The sequence below is a fragment of the Gopherus evgoodei genome, chromosome 9, assembly GCF_007399415.2.
Source record: "Gopherus evgoodei ecotype Sinaloan lineage chromosome 9, rGopEvg1_v1.p, whole genome shotgun sequence".
Lineage (NCBI taxonomy): Eukaryota > Metazoa > Chordata > Testudines > Testudinidae > Gopherus > Gopherus evgoodei.
Window position 1 is genome coordinate 29,236,744 of NC_044330.1, and position 18,456 is coordinate 29,255,199.

Sequence of the window (18,456 nt, forward strand, 5' to 3'; positions counted from 1 at the left end):
GAGTTTTGTCCTAGCTGCTTTCACCAGAGTTCAAGAGTCACGGGTGTCTTAGGCATCACTGGAAATGAACTGATAACAAAGAAGCAGGTGAGGTGGAATCCACAAAAGTACTTAGGCATTTAATTCCCAGTTTTGGCTCCACTATGATCCACAAAATGCCCATCCAACACTGAAGGTGCCTAAACTCACTCAGCACCTAAGTTTTTCAAGGTAAAAGGTCCCTGGGTGCCTATCTTTCTGCTTCTCTATCTTTTTCCCTCTAGGCATCCATGTGCCTATCTCCTACTTAAGCCTCAGAGCTATCCACACACCCAGGGAAAAAAGACATGCAGCTATCGAAATCACAGGCAGAACCTGATCTGTCATGCATCCTCAGAGGGCACCCACTGGACTGGGTTCCATTCAGCAGTTACATCAACCCAGCTATGTAACTGGAAAAAACCCACACACTCGACTGATGTAGTTAAATTGACCTAACCCTCTGTGCTGACAGTGCTATGTTGATGGAAGAATTCTTCTGTTGACTTAGATACCACCTCTCAGGAAGGTGGATTACCTAGGCCAACTGGAGAGCCCCTCCCATTGCTGCAGTGAAGTGTTTCATGTAGACAAGCCCTAAGTTAAGTATTTGGAATCTGGAGGATACTTTCCAATAGCCATTTGGGAGTCTAAGGGTACACCAGCACTTAAAACACTACAGTGGCACAGCTGCAGCTACACCACTGTAGCGCTTCAATGTACAGACTCACTCACTCCAGTAACAGGAAAGGTTCTCCCGTTGCTGCAGTCGACCTACCACATTTTAGGGAGGTGGATGAACAGAAGAATTCTTCCATTGGCCTACCATTGTCTATACCTTTGATTAGGTCGCCATAGCTACATCTCTCAGGGGTGTGAAAAATTCACACTCCTGACAGCTATATCTTTCACACCCGAGAGACATAGCTATGTCAATTTAAGTTTTCAGTGTAGACCAGCCCTAAGCAATGTTAGTGCTTTTGTGAGACTGGTTACATGTGTTGTCATTTGGCTTGTGTGTGTGTGTTCTTTCAGTGTGCTGTCCAGCTCTGCACAGATAGGTGGTTCAGCAGACCTCGATAGTACTACCCAGTGTTAAGTGCTGCAGGCTGGAATGTCATTGCCTCGGTAACGCTGTTATGGCTGCTCAGTGCTTCTGTCCTTGGAGACAGTGCAACATGTTAATTTAGCAGACCTTGATGTCACTCATAAAAACCACAGGCACAATTCGGTGACGAAGGTGCTCAGCCAAGTTTATTGTCAATGAAGAATGGTACTAGTGCCCAGGCTCCCTGGTTACAGGTACACTAACACATGTATGCCTATTACAATGGACCCAACTCAAACAGCAGCAGGACTTTCAGCTGCCCCCTCAGCTGGACAAAGGATTTAGACAAAGTATCCTGACATTTATAGGCTGAGAAACAATTGGAATATAGTTTACATACCACCTTCTGTAATTCATTACGTCTGTTTGTTACCTCCCCTTGTTCAGGATATCTTGCATAAAATATCCTTATTCATTATTTTCTCAAACCATCCTATCTTGTACTAGATTGGGATGTATCTGTACTAGCTGGAATATATTTATGTAAATATATAGTTGCTAGTACACTAGCAACAACTTTGTGAAGTTCATGTACTGGACAGTGGACTTGTAAGCATCTGCTTTAATACATGGCCTGACTTTGGTTCACAGCCTCTGGGTTAGGCCTGAAATCTTGCCCCAAGCCCAGCACTCCAGGCTCTCTCTACTACAATATGAAATCCAATTAGTCAGCTAATTAGATTCTCAGATGGTTGATCCTTATTGTGATAGTCTGACTGCAATTAGCTCACAGCTGTTTAGAATAGAGTTGTTAATAACACTGTATAAAAGAATGCTTCTCTTACCGTTGAAGAATATTAGAAAAACAGTTTAATGCAATGAAAATGAAATACTCAACTTTAATTATCACTGTTCATACAATCATCCTGATAGTAGTTTTTCCCCATTGCATTGCACTTGAAAGACCCAGGCATTTCCACTCAGAACACGGGGAAAAAAATGACCTTATAGTTAAGAGACCCCTTTTCAAAATATACGGTAAAAACAAAGACATCAGACAGCTAGTTTGGTGGTCCATCTAGAAAATAATGTAGCTGGAAAGAAGTGAACCAGAGGTGAAGATGCTTGTTGTCCATTAGAGACTGAATATAGTGATGTGAGAAGAGGAAACTAACAGCAGAAAATATCTGTGACACCTTACCGAAACATCTGTCACCTACTTACAGAAAGACAGTTATTTCTCTTGGGAACCACTTTCTACACACTTGATGAATAAGACATGATCCAGCAAAGTCTTGTACAAGTGCATACCTCTAAGCATGCAAGCAGTCCCCTTAACTTGTTCTTCCAACCTGAATTCAATTTTACTCAAGCATGTGCATATCTATAAGCACATGACAAGTCTCTAGAAATTCCAGTTGGAAGAACAAGTCAATGAGATTATGCACATGTTTAAAAACACCCATGAGCTCAACTATTTTTGTGGATTGGGGCCTAACTAACTGAAGACACGGGATCCAAGAGTGATAGCTTCCATTCCCTGCTTCACTTTTACATGCACACCAGAGTGGGATAGAATTTTGTGCAACTTTAAGTAGTACAATATTCCTTCTGGCTATATTTTTCTCCATTAAGAATTCACATTCTCACTTAGGAAATGTCTGAACTTCATCAACTATTTGGCTGAACACCACAATATTCAGTTCCATAGGATACAGAGGGATCCTTTCGATTTGCCAGTATCAGTGACATTTTATCACTGGAAACACTGTTCTTTCATCTACAAAATTGATACTCAACCTGAAGTGGTGACTGTCATCGCATTATACAATATAATAAAGCCACAACCCAGAAGGGCCAGTTTTTACAATATACCCAGGTAGTTTGCAAGTAGATGGACTCCCACAATACTTCATGTACAATTCTACTATTTAGTTTTTCCTATTTATTCCAGTGCTTTCAAGTCCACACTTTGCATTGTGTTTAAGTCATCAATTTCTTTTTGCTGCACTGAAGTAGATGTGGCAGGAAAAATGCTGCAGTCCCATCGTCTGGTAGAACATTAAGGAAATCCCTCAGCTCCAGGTCCATGGCAACAACTGATAAAGTTTCTGCACAGGGAAAGAATATTATGTTTAAAATCATTTCTATTAAGTGCAACACATTATAGATGTGATTTTTAACTTATTTTGCTGATTTAGTTATCTAAATATTGTGATTACAGTAGATTTAAGAGATAGACGCAAATAGCAGCGGATACATTTGGCAGCTGGGGAACAGTTTGAGAAGTGAAGGTAGCAATTCAGGGATGTTTATGGATGAAGTGATGAGACACACCACTATAACGTCTATCTGAACTAATCACCTCCACATACAATACCAAATCCTAGGTAGGTCTCATCTAGCATCTTCAGTGCTGTATAAAATTGAAAGGAAGCATTAAAATAGAGCTATGCTGGTGGTGTAACACAGCCGTCAGTGCTTTGGGAGCAACCTATGAGACAAAGCTATTTAATTATAGGCTCTCCTGGGCCAACTAGTATCTATTACAATGAGATAACGGTCGGACAATGAGCATCTGACAACAGAAGTTTACCGCTTTTATGCTTCTGACAATGAGTTCTGCCATGGTCTCTATGGCAACCTGGTAGGGACACTCCTCTATTCACACATTGTGCAGGTGTTATCATGGAAAAAAAATGACTAATTTTATTCAGCATTCTGAATTGGATATAAAAAGAGTCAAACCACTAGTCTATTATTTATTTCCTCCATAACAATGATTAAGGGGACCACGGCAGCTGCCACGGTTGGTCACTTCCCGTTCAGCCAAGTTTCCAGAGGAAGAGGGGGAAAAAGTTCCAGTCTCAGGAAGAGGAAAATCAAAGAGTCAGGGGGTCACTTCCTTTGGCTAAGGATTCAAATCTCCCAGAACAAATACTCGACTGCTTCCTTCCGTGTAATCCTAGTGACCACAAGCAACACAACACGGCTTCCCTCAGCCAAGAGTCCAGCTATGAAGAGAAACAGTCCTTACTGTCATTAGAGTCACTGCAACCAGTACAGTTCTCAATACAAGCCAGGCAGTTATTTCCCCAGGTATTCTTTTCACCTGGCTTGGCTATGGAAATAAGTAATTGCACATTACTTTCAACAGATAGTTCTGTGATGTCTTTCCCCATATTTATATCTGGAATAATCTTTGATTCTTGTCATGCATAATTAGTAGGGCTGTCAATGGGTAAAAAAATTAATCATGATTAAAAAAATTAATCGCACTGTTAAACAATAATAGATACCATTTATTTAAATATTTTTGGATGTTTTCTACATTTTCACTTTATATTTATTTTTTATTACAAATATTTGCACTGTAAAAAAAGATAGTATTTTTCAATTCACCTAATACAAGTACTGTAGTGCAATCCCTTTATCATGAAAGTTGAACTTACCAATGTAGAATTATGTATTAAAAAAAAAACTGCATTAAAAAAAAACAGTGTAAAACTTAAGATTCTACAAATCTACTCAGTCCTACTTCTTATTCAGACAAACAAGTTTGTTTACATTTGCAGGAGATAATGCTGCTTCCTTCTTGTTTACAATGTCACCTGAAAGTGAGAACAGGCGTTCTCATGGCACTGTTGTAGCCAGCGTCACAAAGTATTTACATGCGCTTAAGATTCATATGTCCCTTCATTCTTCGACCACCATTCCAGAGGACAAGTCCATGCTGATGATGGGTTCTGCTCGACAACAATCCAAAGCAGGGCAGACTAATGCACATTCATTTTCATTATCTGAGTCAGATGCCACCAGCAGAGGTTGATTTTCTTTTTTGGTGGTTTGGGTTCTGTAGTTTCCGCATTGGAGTGTTGCTCTTTTAAGACGTCTGAAAGCACCACACACTGTCACTCTCAGGTTTCGGAAGGCACTTCAGATTCTTAAACTTTGGGTTGAGTGCTGTAGCTATCTTTAGAAATCTCACATTTGCGTTTTGTCAAATCTGCAGCGAAAGTGTTCTTAAAATGAACAACATGTCATCATCCGAGACTGCTATAACATGAAATATACGGCAGAATACGAGTAAAACAGAGCAAGGGACATACAATTCTCCCCCAAGGAGTTCAGTCACAAATTTAATTAACACCTTTTTTTTTTTTTAAATGAGCATCAGCAGCACGGAAGCATGTCCTCTGGAATGGTGGCCGAAGCATGAAGGGGCACACAAATCTTTAGCACATCTTACATATAAATAGTTTGCAATGCCAGTTACAAAAGTGCCATGCAAATGCCTGCTCTCACTTTCTAGTGACATTGTAAATAAGAAGGCGGCAATATTATCTCCTGTAAATGTAAACAAACTTGTTTGTCTGAGCAATTGGCTGAAGAAGAAGTAGGACTGAGTGGACTTGTAGGCTCTCAAGTTTTACATTGTTCTGGTTTTGAGTGCAGTTATGTAACAACAAAAAAACCCCTCTACATTTGTAAGCTGCACTTTCATGACAAAGAGATTGCGCCACAGTGCTTGTATGAGATGAGCTGAAAAATACTATTTCTTTTGTTTATCATTTTTACAGTGTAAATATTAGTAATCAAAAATAATATACACTGATTTCAATTACAACACAATACAATATATATGAAAATGTTGAAAAACATCAAAAATATTTAATAAATTTCAATTGGTACTCTATTGTTTAACAGTGTGATTAAAACTGTGATTAATCATGATTTATTTCAATTAATATTTTTAGTTAATCGTGTGAATTAACGGCAATTAATTGACAGCCCTAATAATTAGTTTAAAAAAATAAGGATGTATGCAACAATTTTGGATGTGTGTAAATGCTTACTGCACATTTCACAGTACTACTCTGCTAATCTCTGCTGAGTTACATTATGTGTAGAGGAAGACCTTCCTCCCCAAACTGAATGATGGTAAAATGCCATGTCACAGCTGTTTCTAGAGGAAATGGCTTTCAAATACTTCAGATGCAGTACAAAGGCTTTCGTGTATGGCATTCAGTTGTAAACCAAGTTCTTTACCTTTCAGCGATGAGATGAGAATGGAGTAGTCATCTCCAACATATCTGGTTCGTTTACAGAGTTCAGGAAGCAGTTTGTTCCACCACAGAGCCTAATTCATCCAAAAATAAATATAAGTTAGTGGTGACTATGAATAGTAGGTTGTGAACACAAATTTTTAATAAGTACTTTGAATTAACATCAAAGATGGTACAAAAAACAGTGGTGTAAATTGAGATGGGCTAGTAATTAATTAGTCTGCACAGTGCTTTGAAATGCAATGTTTTCAGACTTCAGTGTGATCCTTTTTAACCCAGCAAATTAGAATGATGATAGCACCCCCTAGTGCCACTGAAGATAAGGCTGTGCCTGTTTCTGACAGGCTGTGCATGTGGTTCAAACAAACTGGTGCAGGGGGGAAAAAAACGTGAATGCAGTATTATGGTTATGGATTTAACAAATAAGATAAATCTCTCATTATAGACCGGTGCAGTGCGGGTAAAAAAACTTTCTATGAAAACTTTATGCTCTTATGTTTCTTGACATACCCCTTCTACCTCCAATAATCTTAATGTTGCATGAATACACCATTTACATTTTAATAATGCAAAAAGCTATTAATTTTGTGTTTACAAAGACTGAGGGGAGGAAAGAAAACACTACCCATCTCTCTTCAAACTCTGTGTCTTTCTCTTTTCTTTGCCTGCAGTACTGCAAGGCTACAGTTACCCTAGATATTAGTTTTCTTGTTCCACTTCTTGATCAAGGGCCAAAGGGAGCATACATGAGCCCCAACTGTACTGACTGGGGGTTCCAGCATCTCCATTTACTGGAGTGTCTCCCCCTTGGCTGATATATTCAGCAGAAGTTATGTCCACTATTAACTGAACATTTTTCAGAGTGAAGGGAGGCAAATAGCAGACTCTCCCAAGGATCTGTACTGGGATAAATGCTATTCAACATATTCATAAATAATCTAGAAAAGAGGTTAAACAGCAAAGTGGCAAAGTTTGCAGATGATACAAAATTACTCAAGATAGTGAAGTCCAAAAGCTGTCTGTGAAGAAAGTCACGAAGGGATCTCACAAAATTGGGGTCTGGGCAACAAAATGGCAGATGAAATTCAGTGTTGATAAGCACAAAGTAATGCACATTGGAAAACGTAACCCAACTATACATACAAAATGACATAACCCACTATACATACAAAACAGTTAGCTGTTACAACTCAAGAAAGATCTTGGAGTCATTGTCGATAGTTCTCTGAAAACATCTGTTCATTGTGCAGTGGTAGTTAAAGCTAACAGAATGTTAGGAAGCATTAGGAAAGGGAAAGATAATAGAAAATTTCAATGCCACCATATAAATCCATGCTACACCCACACCTTGAATACTGCTTGCAGTTCTGGTTATCCCACCTCAAAAAAATAGGATATATTAGAATTGGAAAAAGTACCAAGAGGGGCAATAAAAATGACTAGGAGTACAGAACAACTTGCATATGAGGAGATATTAAAAAGACTGGTATGGTTTAGCTTAGAAAAGACGACTAAGGAGCGATATGATAGAGGTCTATAAAATCATGAATGGTGTAGAGAAAGTGAATAAGGAAGTATTATTTACCCTTTCACATAACACAAGAACCGTGGGGCACCCAATGAAATTAATAGGCAGCAGGTTTAATACAAACATAAGGAAGTACTTCCTCATACAACACAGTCAATCTGTGAAACTCATTGACAGGGGATTTTGTGAAGGCCAAAAAATATAACGGGGGGTATGTCTACATCTACAATTTTGCAGCGCTGGTTGTTACAGCTGTATTAGTACAGCTGTATAGGGCCAGCGCTGCAGAGTGGCCACACTTACAGCAACCAGCGCTGCAAGTGGTGTTAGATGTGGCTACGCTGCAGCGCTGTTGCACACCGCGGGGAAGGAGACCTGCTTGGAGGGGGGGTCGGGGAACGCCAGAGCACACCGTGGGGCTGGAGACCTGCTTGGAGGGGGGGTCGGGGAACGCCAGAGCACACCGCGGGGAAGGAGACCTGCTTGGAGGGCAGTGGAGTTTGCTTAATTACCAGAGAGGCTTCCTCAGGTATGCTGGGATACCTGCTTATTCCACGGAGGTCAACAAAAACGCTGGTGAGTGTCTACACCTGATGACCAGCGCTGGTGATCCAGCGCTGGATCCTCTACACCCGAGGCACGACCGGGTGTACGGCCAGCGCTGCAAACAGGGAGTTGCAGCGCTGGTAATGCCCTGCAGGTGTGTACACATCCTAAGTTGCAGCGCTGTAACCCCCTCACCAGCGCTGCAACTTTGTAGTGTAGACAAGGCCTGGGTTAAAAAAAGAATAGACAAGCTAAAGGAGGATAGGCACATCAATGGCTGTTAGCCTAGATGGTCAAGGATACAACCCTATGCTCTGGGTGTCCCCAAACCTCTGCCAGAACCTGGGACTGGACAACAGGAGATGGATCACTCGATAACTGCCCTCTTCTGTTCCCTCTGAAGCATCTGGCACCAGTTACTGTTAGATGGACTAGATGAACCATTGGTCCTACCCAGTATGGTTATTCTTATGTTATCAGTTAATTGGCAAGGACTGGGGAAAAACCACAGCAGTACTGCTGGAGCCTTGACCAGAATTGGACAGATCAAGTTCTTCCTCAAATATTATAGGCCATGGGGGAAGGAAGCATGAATAGACTCAAGTTCCTGCTCATCAGTGGTGCAAAATCAGGCAATGAGAATACAGTTCAGATGTTATTAGGGAGCAGGGAACATATTTAATCATGGCATTTTGAGACATTAATAATGATCTTTTTTACTGTGGCAAGTTTCACATGAAAAAGTTCAGCTACTTCTGAGTTACTTGTAAGCCAAAAAATACTCAGCTTTCTCTGTTTACAGCAGATCAGTGTATTATTCCCCTCTCTGCTTGCAAGTAACTCAGCCATCTTAACATTTTTTCCACAACCTTAATATAAAATAAAATATCACACCTTCAGGATGAAACTAAACTGGAAAATCTCAGCCCAAAGAGTTTTTCAGAAAGAAGTTGTATAATAAAATGCCATGTATAATCCATATTTCTAAGTATAAGTAACTTTGACCAGGAGCATCTGCAGTAAGAACTACCATCATAAAAACACAAAAGCAAAAATTGGACATTTATATGAATGTGACTTGAACTCAGTCAATGAAATCTATGAATTTTAAGGGTAAGGATGAAGCTCCTATCTTGTCTCATTAAGCTTGTCCACTGCAAGTGTCTAAGCAACAGGTATTTATGATTTTTGGTGCTAGAATGCTTAGGCAAAAAGGGTCCAACCCTGCTCCCATTAAAGTCAATGGCAATTTGGCCATAAAATTCAATGCAGGCAGTTTCAGGCTTAGAGTGAGTTATGGGTGGGAGTTTCAACTTTAATAGAAATCTGTGCCAGTTGATTATCTCTGTAGTGTAGTACAAATTCTCCTATGCACAGCTAACAACTACTGAAAAGAAAGAGAAAGAAAGACTACAATAAACTACTAGATTAGCATTTTAAAAGCTCACCCGATTTTCATCTTTCAGCTCATGCTGGGCATACGGTATGAGTGCTTCAGGACACTTCTCCAGGAGCTTGTCAATGGATTTCTCATACTCTCCTACCCCCGTAGTGCAAAGAACATGGACACTGAGACCAGCATTACTGTCTTCTGATAATGGCTCCAAGAAAGGCAGAACTGAAGCTATGTCGACTGATGGACCACATAAAAGAGACTGAGAACAAGAGGAAAACTTGCCATTTGGATGTCAAAACAGACAAAATGCTCACATTCGCACAAAATTAATTTAAAAAGAAATAGTTTTAAGTCTTCCTGATACTGCTTGGTTAAACAATTAGGCCAAAAATACTGAGTAAAATATAAGCCTACATGACCATTATTTACATAATTCTTTGATCATTTCCTCTCCCATCGTTTGCACCATTCCTCTTTCATGCTTCAATTTGACTGACGGAAGTACTGTTTTAACAACTGCTTTACATCATATCTATATTCATCAGCAACACACTGGGCTATTTAGCAAGAGGTTTTAACAGCCTTACTTCATTTAAACCCAAAGTGAACTAAATTCTGCCCACCCTAAGAATCAGAATCACCTAAGAATTTATGCTGGATTGTTTGATCATTGTAAATAAGGCCTCCACTAAACCTGATGTAGTTCCTGTACTCAGTCATCTGAGCTGCCATTGCTCTACAGAAAGTACACAGCCTTGGTACTGACAGTTCACCCCATCCCCTTTGATTAAAACTACAGTTTTTCCCCTACAGCTGAGATATTATTCAATTTATTATGAGTCACAGATCCTAGTAAACCCCCCCTTCCCCGGTAGCTACCCACTAGGACTGCTCTGAGGGGAATACAAATCTTCGCTGCTCTGGATCCCCATGATGTTTCAAGCTCCTAGAGCCTCAGCAGGCAGCAGCATTGGTTCCTCATTTGGCCTCTCTGGTACATTTCATAGGCATTGACCTTCAATTACCCTCTCTTGGAAATGGGGCTCCTTGGCCTACCCGCCCTAGGCCTGCACAGACCCAACACACCCCTCCCCCAGAATTCCACCCAAAGTTGTGACGCGTCTGGTTAAAGCAGTAAAGAGTTCTGTGGCACCTTATAGACTAACAGACGTTTTGGAGCATGAGCTTTCGTGGGTGAATACCCACTTCGTCAGATGCATGCACGCTTCTGGTTTACAGTATAACTCTCTCAGGGGCCACAGTAGTTGCGAAGCACTCAACTCATAGACTTTGCCCATTCTAACACCTGTATGTTCTTTTATATTTAATAATGTAAAGCACAGGAGAGTACAGCTCATACAAAACAACAAACATCTAAAACTGAAACGTCCCTCACTTTCTAGCTTACTCTTCTCTTTGAGCCCTTGGGGAATCATCCGGAAGGCAGGCAGGTAGGGAGTCCCTCCTCACGCAGGCTGCTGCATGCTAGCTGGTCTCTCTCGCTCATGGATCTGATGTGAGCCTGCTCTCTCCTGGCTCATGCTGCTTCTTCCTATGTGTTTATTTAACCCTTTCCTGATCACCTGACCTTTTTTGTTCTTCTCCTGGAAACTTTCCATTACTCTCACCTTCCCTGCTTCATTCTGGAGTAAACTATACTAAACTGTAAAAGCAGCAAAGAATCCTGTGGCACTTTATAGACTAACAGATGTTTTGGAGCATGAGCTTTCGTGGGTGAATACCCACTTCGTCAGATGCATTCACCCACGAAAGCTCATGCTCCAAAACGTCTGTTAGTCTATAAGGTGCCACAGGATTCCTTGCTGCTTTTACAGATCCAGACTAACACGACTACCCCTCTGATACTATACGAAACTGGTTTTCTAAGGACACAGATCACTCACTGTCCCAGATGTTTGCACCTAAATAAGGTTAAGTCCTAAGTATCTTCTTATTGTATCTGCCTGGTGCACACGAGCTACAGGCCCTGTCAGCAATGGTGGACCCAATATACATATAGCACTCATGACACAGCAGATTTTCATAATACAATTTCACAATATCAATCAGAATTCATAAATTATACTGAGATAGCCCCAAATCATCTCACCCTCTTAAAAATATTTATTGTGTGTTGGTGGTAACTCCCCTCATCATCAAGAAAGATGCATTTCATGCTATATTTATCCCATTCCAGCCACTAAACCACCTTGACTCTTTACAGTATGGCAGGACACGTGCAATATCCCACCCCTGAACACCCTGTCTTGGCTGGTTAATGGATTTGCCAAAGGGACAACCTGAAAGTCATGAAACAGCATGCAACAACTAAGGGCATGTCAGTGCTCAGGCAAGAGCTATACAGAGACAGGTAATTCCATTTTGCAAAGGATTTTGATATTTCACAATTTAGTTTTGCTCCAATCTGGAATGAAAACCAAAAAATTTAAAATTCTCTGTGAAAGCCCTGGGGTCCCTGCCTCACAGGTAGTCTGACTGGCTGACTGCCTGGGACTCTGAAATCCTGGGAGCTCGGCTCATGTGAAGCTGTGAGCTAGCTGCTGCCAAGCTCTTGGCTCCCATCAGCCCACCTAACAGGCTGCTGAGGGGCCAGGATGGCAAGCTGGCAGGAAGCCTCACATATTTCCAATAAACGCCTGGCTGCTTTCTATCAGACCTCAAACTATCTCAGAACGTTTTGATTTTGACTAACAGGCATTCTCCATTGGAAAAATGCTCTGCTGGAGAATTTCTGACCAGTTCCACTCAGGATCAAGTTCAAGTCTCCTCCTTACCACCAAGGAGGGGACTTTCCAGACACCAGAACATGTCCAGGACCCCTCATGTAGACAAAATATATTAAAAATTCTATTATCTCCACCCACTTCCACTCCTTCACTCTTTGGGGGAGGGATAGCTCAGTGGTTTGAGCATTGGTCTGCTAAACCCAGGGTTGTGAGTTCAATCCTTGAGAGGTCCACTTAGGGATCTAGGGCAAAAAAATCAGTACTTGGTCCTGCTGGTGAAGGCAGGGGGCTGGACTCAATGACTTTTCAGGGTCCCTCCCAGTTTTATGAGATAGGTATATCTCCATATTTTCTTTTTTCTTTCTTTCTTTTGACCCCCGAAGAAGCTTCTTCTGCCCATTCTGGCAGCTCTCTACAGAGCTTGAATAAAGTCCAGTTGCTACACCAAGCCAAATATTACTTTCTATTCACATATGTAACCTAACACCCATTAACTAAGAAAACAATTTAAATGGTTGCATGACTGAAGCACTGAAATCCAATTTTACACAAATTAATAAAAATACACAAAAGGTAAAAGAAAAATAGACATTCACAAGGCCCCAATTCTGCAAAACCTTGGGCACACATAACTTTGATAGGTCAACTCCAATGTTTAAAGGTAAGAATATGCTTAGGTGTTCACAGGAGTAGAGGCCTAAGTTGTAGAGAGTGAAGATGTAAGAGTATCATACCTGTAATTTTGAAAGATCTTCAGGATACTTATCACATGCAGGTCCTGATGACATTATGAAGGTCACCCAAGGGAAAATTAACCCATAATGATTACAGGAGTTTATCTAGAAAAAATATTTCAAGTCAATATGGTCACATATGAAACCTATTCCAGTGAAGGAAATCTCTGAATAAAGGATGCCATTTTAGAAAAGCAGCTATTGTTTCTATCTTGGGTAAATATTCAAACTAGAATAAGTGAATGAAGTATGCCTTGAAGCCTAATGCGGTCCAATGATTTATTTCACATTTGTTACTTAGAAGCCTCTCCTACCACCCACCAACCAATGCAAGGCTTTAACTGTACATCCAATGCCTCTGTTACTCCATTATTAGCCAGTTAAAATTACTATGTGAGCAGTTCAGTTGGCACCTTCCCTGCTCGTTTCTCAGATAATGCATCTAAAACTGTGTTCAATTTTCCACATAAAAGGGTTGGGAAAGCCAAGTTCTCCTGAAGTTAGATCTCTCATTTAGCTCCAGATTAACAGATGATCAAAATCCAAATATTCTAAAGTAATTTACACGTATCAGTTATCCGTGTTCTGGGTCAAGTTCATGCTTGAAACACTGCAGTGTCAAATTACAGGTAATCTAGTTTCATGTCAGTGCCCCTTGATGTCAGGAACTGGAACTGACAGATACGCTGCATGCATTTTCCACAAGACAATTTGAAACCCCCACAACAGCAGCATTAAGGACCTGTTAATCAAAAGCCAGCAGTTCTTTGCAAGAATTAGCATTTGGTAACTCAACACATAAGTTTATCTCCTCGCATTCTCACTACTTTTAAGGACAATTAGTCCAGAATTAAAGCATTGCAAGATGGTTTTGTGACTGAATATTCCCTTACTCTCATTGTCTGTCTCATGCAAATGTATTTGCAGTTTATAGTTACCAGATCCTCTGTTGTTTTCAGTGGTTTGGTATCAGGAAACTGCTTCCTCAATAGTCTCCAAATATACTGTGAAGTAAGCTTGAATAAGAGCTTCTGGAGTATTTCTTTCTCAGAGCCTGCTACAAGGAGGGCTTCCCAGAAGTCTACTAAGAGCTGAGGGGTAGTACCTTCCTTCTTCTCACACAGCATCTGAGCACCACAGAAGATTCAAATATTAATGAAAATCAAGATGACTATTACATTGTCTCATTGTTTACCTGTACTGCCTCGTCTGTCTACATTCAACAGTGTCATGTCTTAAATTGTAAGCTCCTTGGGGCAGGGGACTGACTTTGTTCTGTGTTTGTACCTATCCCAATGGGGTCTCGGTCCATGACTAGGGCTCCTAGGTGCTAAGGTAAGATAATAATAGTAGCAGCAGAAGTCTGAATGAACAAAAGTTTCAATGGATGAAAACTAAGTCTCCTTCTACTCGTCACAGATGAGTGTGTTCTTGTTTTTGTGTAATCCTGATGTATTTCTAGTATATGTGATGCCAGATACTGTGGTGATGGACAATGCAGAAGTGCATGCAACAGATTTAAACTCTTGATTCCTTAATGTACAGGTTTGGTATACAAGAAACACATTCCTTTGTGAGTTTTTATTCTGCTATCAATGGTGGTCACACTGTAAAATGTTTAAAGAGCCGAAATGCTGGAGCCATCTAAAATATGTCCACACCTAGGCAAGTCCCCTTTGAAGAGTCATTTTAATCAGAGAGCTGGGGCTAAGTTAAAGGAAGCACCTCCTCAGTTCACTTGCCAGTGGGAGCTAATCATAGGGCTCTGTGAGGAGTTTGGAGGACTGCACCAAGGGGGACCCCATCACCACTGACCCTTTCCTTGGGCTTTTAAGTGCTGGCCAGACAGGTTGGGGACCTTGATTACTGCATTTACACTGAACCCCTAAACTTGAAACCAACCACATTAACCTTAACTACACTGTTAGATCTTTAATTTCATGATGAAAATTTAGACTGATCGAAGTAAGATCACAAAAGGCCTGGGGATGCGGTAAGGATGGATGTAATTTGGCTCTAAAATGACTGAAACCTTTATAATGAAGAATAGTCAAGATCTGTGGAGCAAGGAACTCCTTAGTTCTAATTCCTGCTCTGACAGAGGTCACTTTTGAGGCTAGGAATAAGCCACGTGTTCTAGTTTTTCTATCTGTAATGTGGGGATAGGCCCACCTCTCTCAGGTTTGAGAGGACTATTTACTTCATTTGTAGAGTGTTTTTGAATATGTACATAGAAGATTATGTAGCGTCACATCTGACTTGATACCCTTCAGAAAAGGATTTGTATGCTATGGTATTAATCCTGGCTGCAATTTTCATAAGGGAGTTATTTACTCAATTCCTATTAAATTTTGATAGGCGCCGGATGACTACCTCCTTTTGAAAATTCCAGTCTCCAAGATCAACATGTGCTTGGTTGAACTGAGGGATGCAGACAAATTTAATGCATTTCTTTGGCTAAATTTAATGGCTGGGCCATTCACAAAAAGAACCAGTTTCTTACTCCAGTTAAAATTTCCTTCGAGCTTAGTAACAGAAGCCGCTGGGCTTTCCTAAAGTTTTTTCTGCTGTAACTCCAAGGACCACTCTGATTGTTTTGGTCACCGCTAGTTGTTAACACCAGGCCTGGGCTTTGCAGAAGTTAAATCAAAATAAAAAAAATTCAACAACCCTGCAAACAGACAAACCTCGAAGTAAGAGTCTGCTTCTTCCAATTCGATTTTACTGTTCTCATGTAAAGCCAACATCGAAGCCACCAGCAACCCAGGCCATGTCTCCTTCAGATGAAAGGCAAGTTTGGTTGGAACAATCCGGCCATCTCTCTGCTGCATCAGAAGTCTTGGTTCCCCAATAAAGCCATATGCCAGTCTCATCTATAGACATAGCCATTTACAAGTTAGGCAAAGAATTCAATCCTTCCAAAACTAAGGGCTTACTCAAGCAGTCTGGAGTATGTAGGTGAAATGCAGAGAGGATATGGGAAGTGAACTATATCCCTTCTCACTGGGCCAAGCCATGGGACTGCAGTGCAGCTCTCCACCGCTGCTACTTCAAGCTATGCACAGGAGTAATGGCTTCAAAAACTCTGCACCACTTGTGTGGGCACTTAGGCCACTGGGTCTGTAGAATCGTGGATCTCAGCCATGTGTAGCCCACAGTGCCGCCCTATACATGGCTGGCATCCAAGGTGTGCCGGGGTTGCAGGCCCATCATGTGCCTTATATGGCACAAGAAGTTTGCGCTGGTCCTCCATACTTTACCCTTAATGTTGTACGATTTTATTCCCCTTGTTCTTGCTCCCTGTCTTAGGGATCTTCCAGTTCCATGAGTCTGAACTTCTCTCTCTCTATATATATATAGGGCGCACACACACACACACACACACACACACACACACACACACACACACACACACACACACACACACACACACACACACACACACACACACACACACACACACCTAGATTTGACTGTAAACCAAAACCAATGTATTAGATGCTTTTGAAAACCCCACCCAAATGGCTTTCAATGGGACTTGTGCTCCCAAATCAATGAGATACTTTTGAAAATGCTACCCATTAATAATAAAAATTATTTTGCAGCAGTATATATTGTAATAGCCCCTTTTTATTCATCAGCTGCTGCTATTTATGCAGCAAGCATAACTTCATCATAGATTAACCTGGCATCTGAGGCTCTCTTTACTCTCTAGGACCTACTTTGTTCCTCATTTATATTACTTCATCAGTACTTTTGCATACAGTTAGAAAGAGATGATTATGCTTTGCTGCAGAAGAGACAGCAGGTGCTGAACAACACTGCAGCTGATTTTCTAACATATCCTAACCTCCACACACTGCAGTTCAGAAATCAAGGCTGAGCATGTATTTAGTGATGGTTCTGGCACAACCCCGGGCTGTGATGCACCCATGAGCTTATTTTCTCCCCAAAATTAGACACTTCTGACTTCCCTTCCAAAGTCATTTTTAAACCAGATTTAAAAATACAAAAGGGATGAGCTAACTCAAGAACCTGATGCAGGTCCAATATCTCTTCCTCTCTTGCAATACTCGTCTTTAAGTGCCCCGACCACCTCGACTAATTTGTGGCCTTTAACCTCACACATGGTGATTTGGACTGAAACATCAATATCGGGATCAGATTTAGTCAGAGTATAATGACCTCCCTTCAAAGTGTCTGTGAATCCATCCCATCAACAACTGATATAAAGCCTTGCTGCATTACATTTCCTTCCATTAAATAGGATTCCTACTGTGACTGCACCAAAGCACATTCTCCTCCTTTCTCAATACGGACAAAGTCCCTTGACTACAGTCTAACAGAAGAGGGCAGTGAACTGATACAGGGAACTCTACATCCATGGCATGGACATCTTGCCCACAGCTCTTCACACACGAATATCAAGGACTTTCGGTGTGCAAGCCAAGGGTCAGGTGGGACACTGCAAGGGCTGCAGAGGCTACTATGCTCAGCAACTAATATTTAATTTATTTACTGTATTTTGATTTAAAAACACTTGAGTGTTTTGTGATTATTAAAACATTTTAATTTTAATAATATTTAATATTAAAGCAATAATTTAACGATTTGCCCATGTGTATATTAATGGGAATTCAAGCTTCCCTGGAGCACAACCTAAACAAACTCAACACATACCCCTTAGCCCACCTCCTCCCAGATGCCCAATAAAGACTATTAAGTGTGTGGGGGAAGAGCAGGATTTCCCCCTGCCATGAGATATAAACCTAACTCAATTGGTTTGGGTTTAACAGAGAATCTGGTAGTAAATGGGAAGGTGATTACATGGGCAACATTCTGTACCTCTGTATAACAGTCCATCTCATTTTTATATGCCTCTAGGTCTCCCATTTTCAGAGCAATGGCAGCTTTGGTTAGTGTCAATACAACTGACGGCACAATCAGTTCCACTTTCTGCAAAAGCTTCATTGCCATCGAGGGACATACATTCTTCATACACGGACTGCAGAGCACATGGGGCAGCTGGTTTGGTTCAGCAAGATGGAATATTTGGAGCACTTTGGCTGCTGATTCCTATTAAAATAAAAGCCATTTAACATAAGCTTAGCCTCCTGAATACACTTTGGAATGAATAAATAAAATTAAACTACTGGTGTGTACAAATGATAGAGATTTGCTTTCAAACACAGTTGGTAAGCCACAACGCTAGGGGCAAAGGAACGCCACCTGACAGCATGTCTGCAGAGACATTCTGTCAACTCAACCAAAATTCCTCTGAAGGGCTGGGAGAGTAGGCATGGAGTTTCAGCACCCTTTAAAGGTGGCATTTGGAGATGTGGCTTAGGCTCAGTTCATTACATTGATAGGGGT

At 41.0% G+C, this 18,456-nt stretch overlaps 1 protein-coding gene across 3 annotated transcripts in view; it reads right to left on the reverse strand.

The window, feature by feature from the left end:
• Nucleotides 1-1,913: 1,913 nt before the first annotated feature.
• HPS3 (HPS3 biogenesis of lysosomal organelles complex 2 subunit 1) overlaps nt 1,914-18,456 on the reverse strand; it is a 37,486-nt gene continuing 20,943 nt past the window's right edge. For 2 of the 3 annotated variants that reach the window (XM_030574350.1, XM_030574352.1), the window contains exons 11-17: nt 17,929-18,159; nt 15,771-15,956; nt 14,022-14,210; nt 13,084-13,188; nt 9,655-9,861; nt 6,116-6,206; nt 1,914-3,177 (exon numbers count right to left, since the gene is read on the reverse strand). In XM_030574350.1, the coding sequence (XP_030430210.1) occupies nt 3,050-3,177; nt 6,116-6,206; nt 9,655-9,861; nt 13,084-13,188; nt 14,022-14,210; nt 15,771-15,956; nt 17,929-18,159 (1,137 nt within the window). In that variant the 3' untranslated portion in view covers nt 1,914-3,049. The remainder of the gene's footprint in view (nt 3,178-6,115; nt 6,207-9,654; nt 9,862-13,083; nt 13,189-14,021; nt 14,211-15,770; nt 15,957-17,928; nt 18,160-18,456) is intronic. The other variant, XM_030574351.1, reaches the window with a different exon arrangement.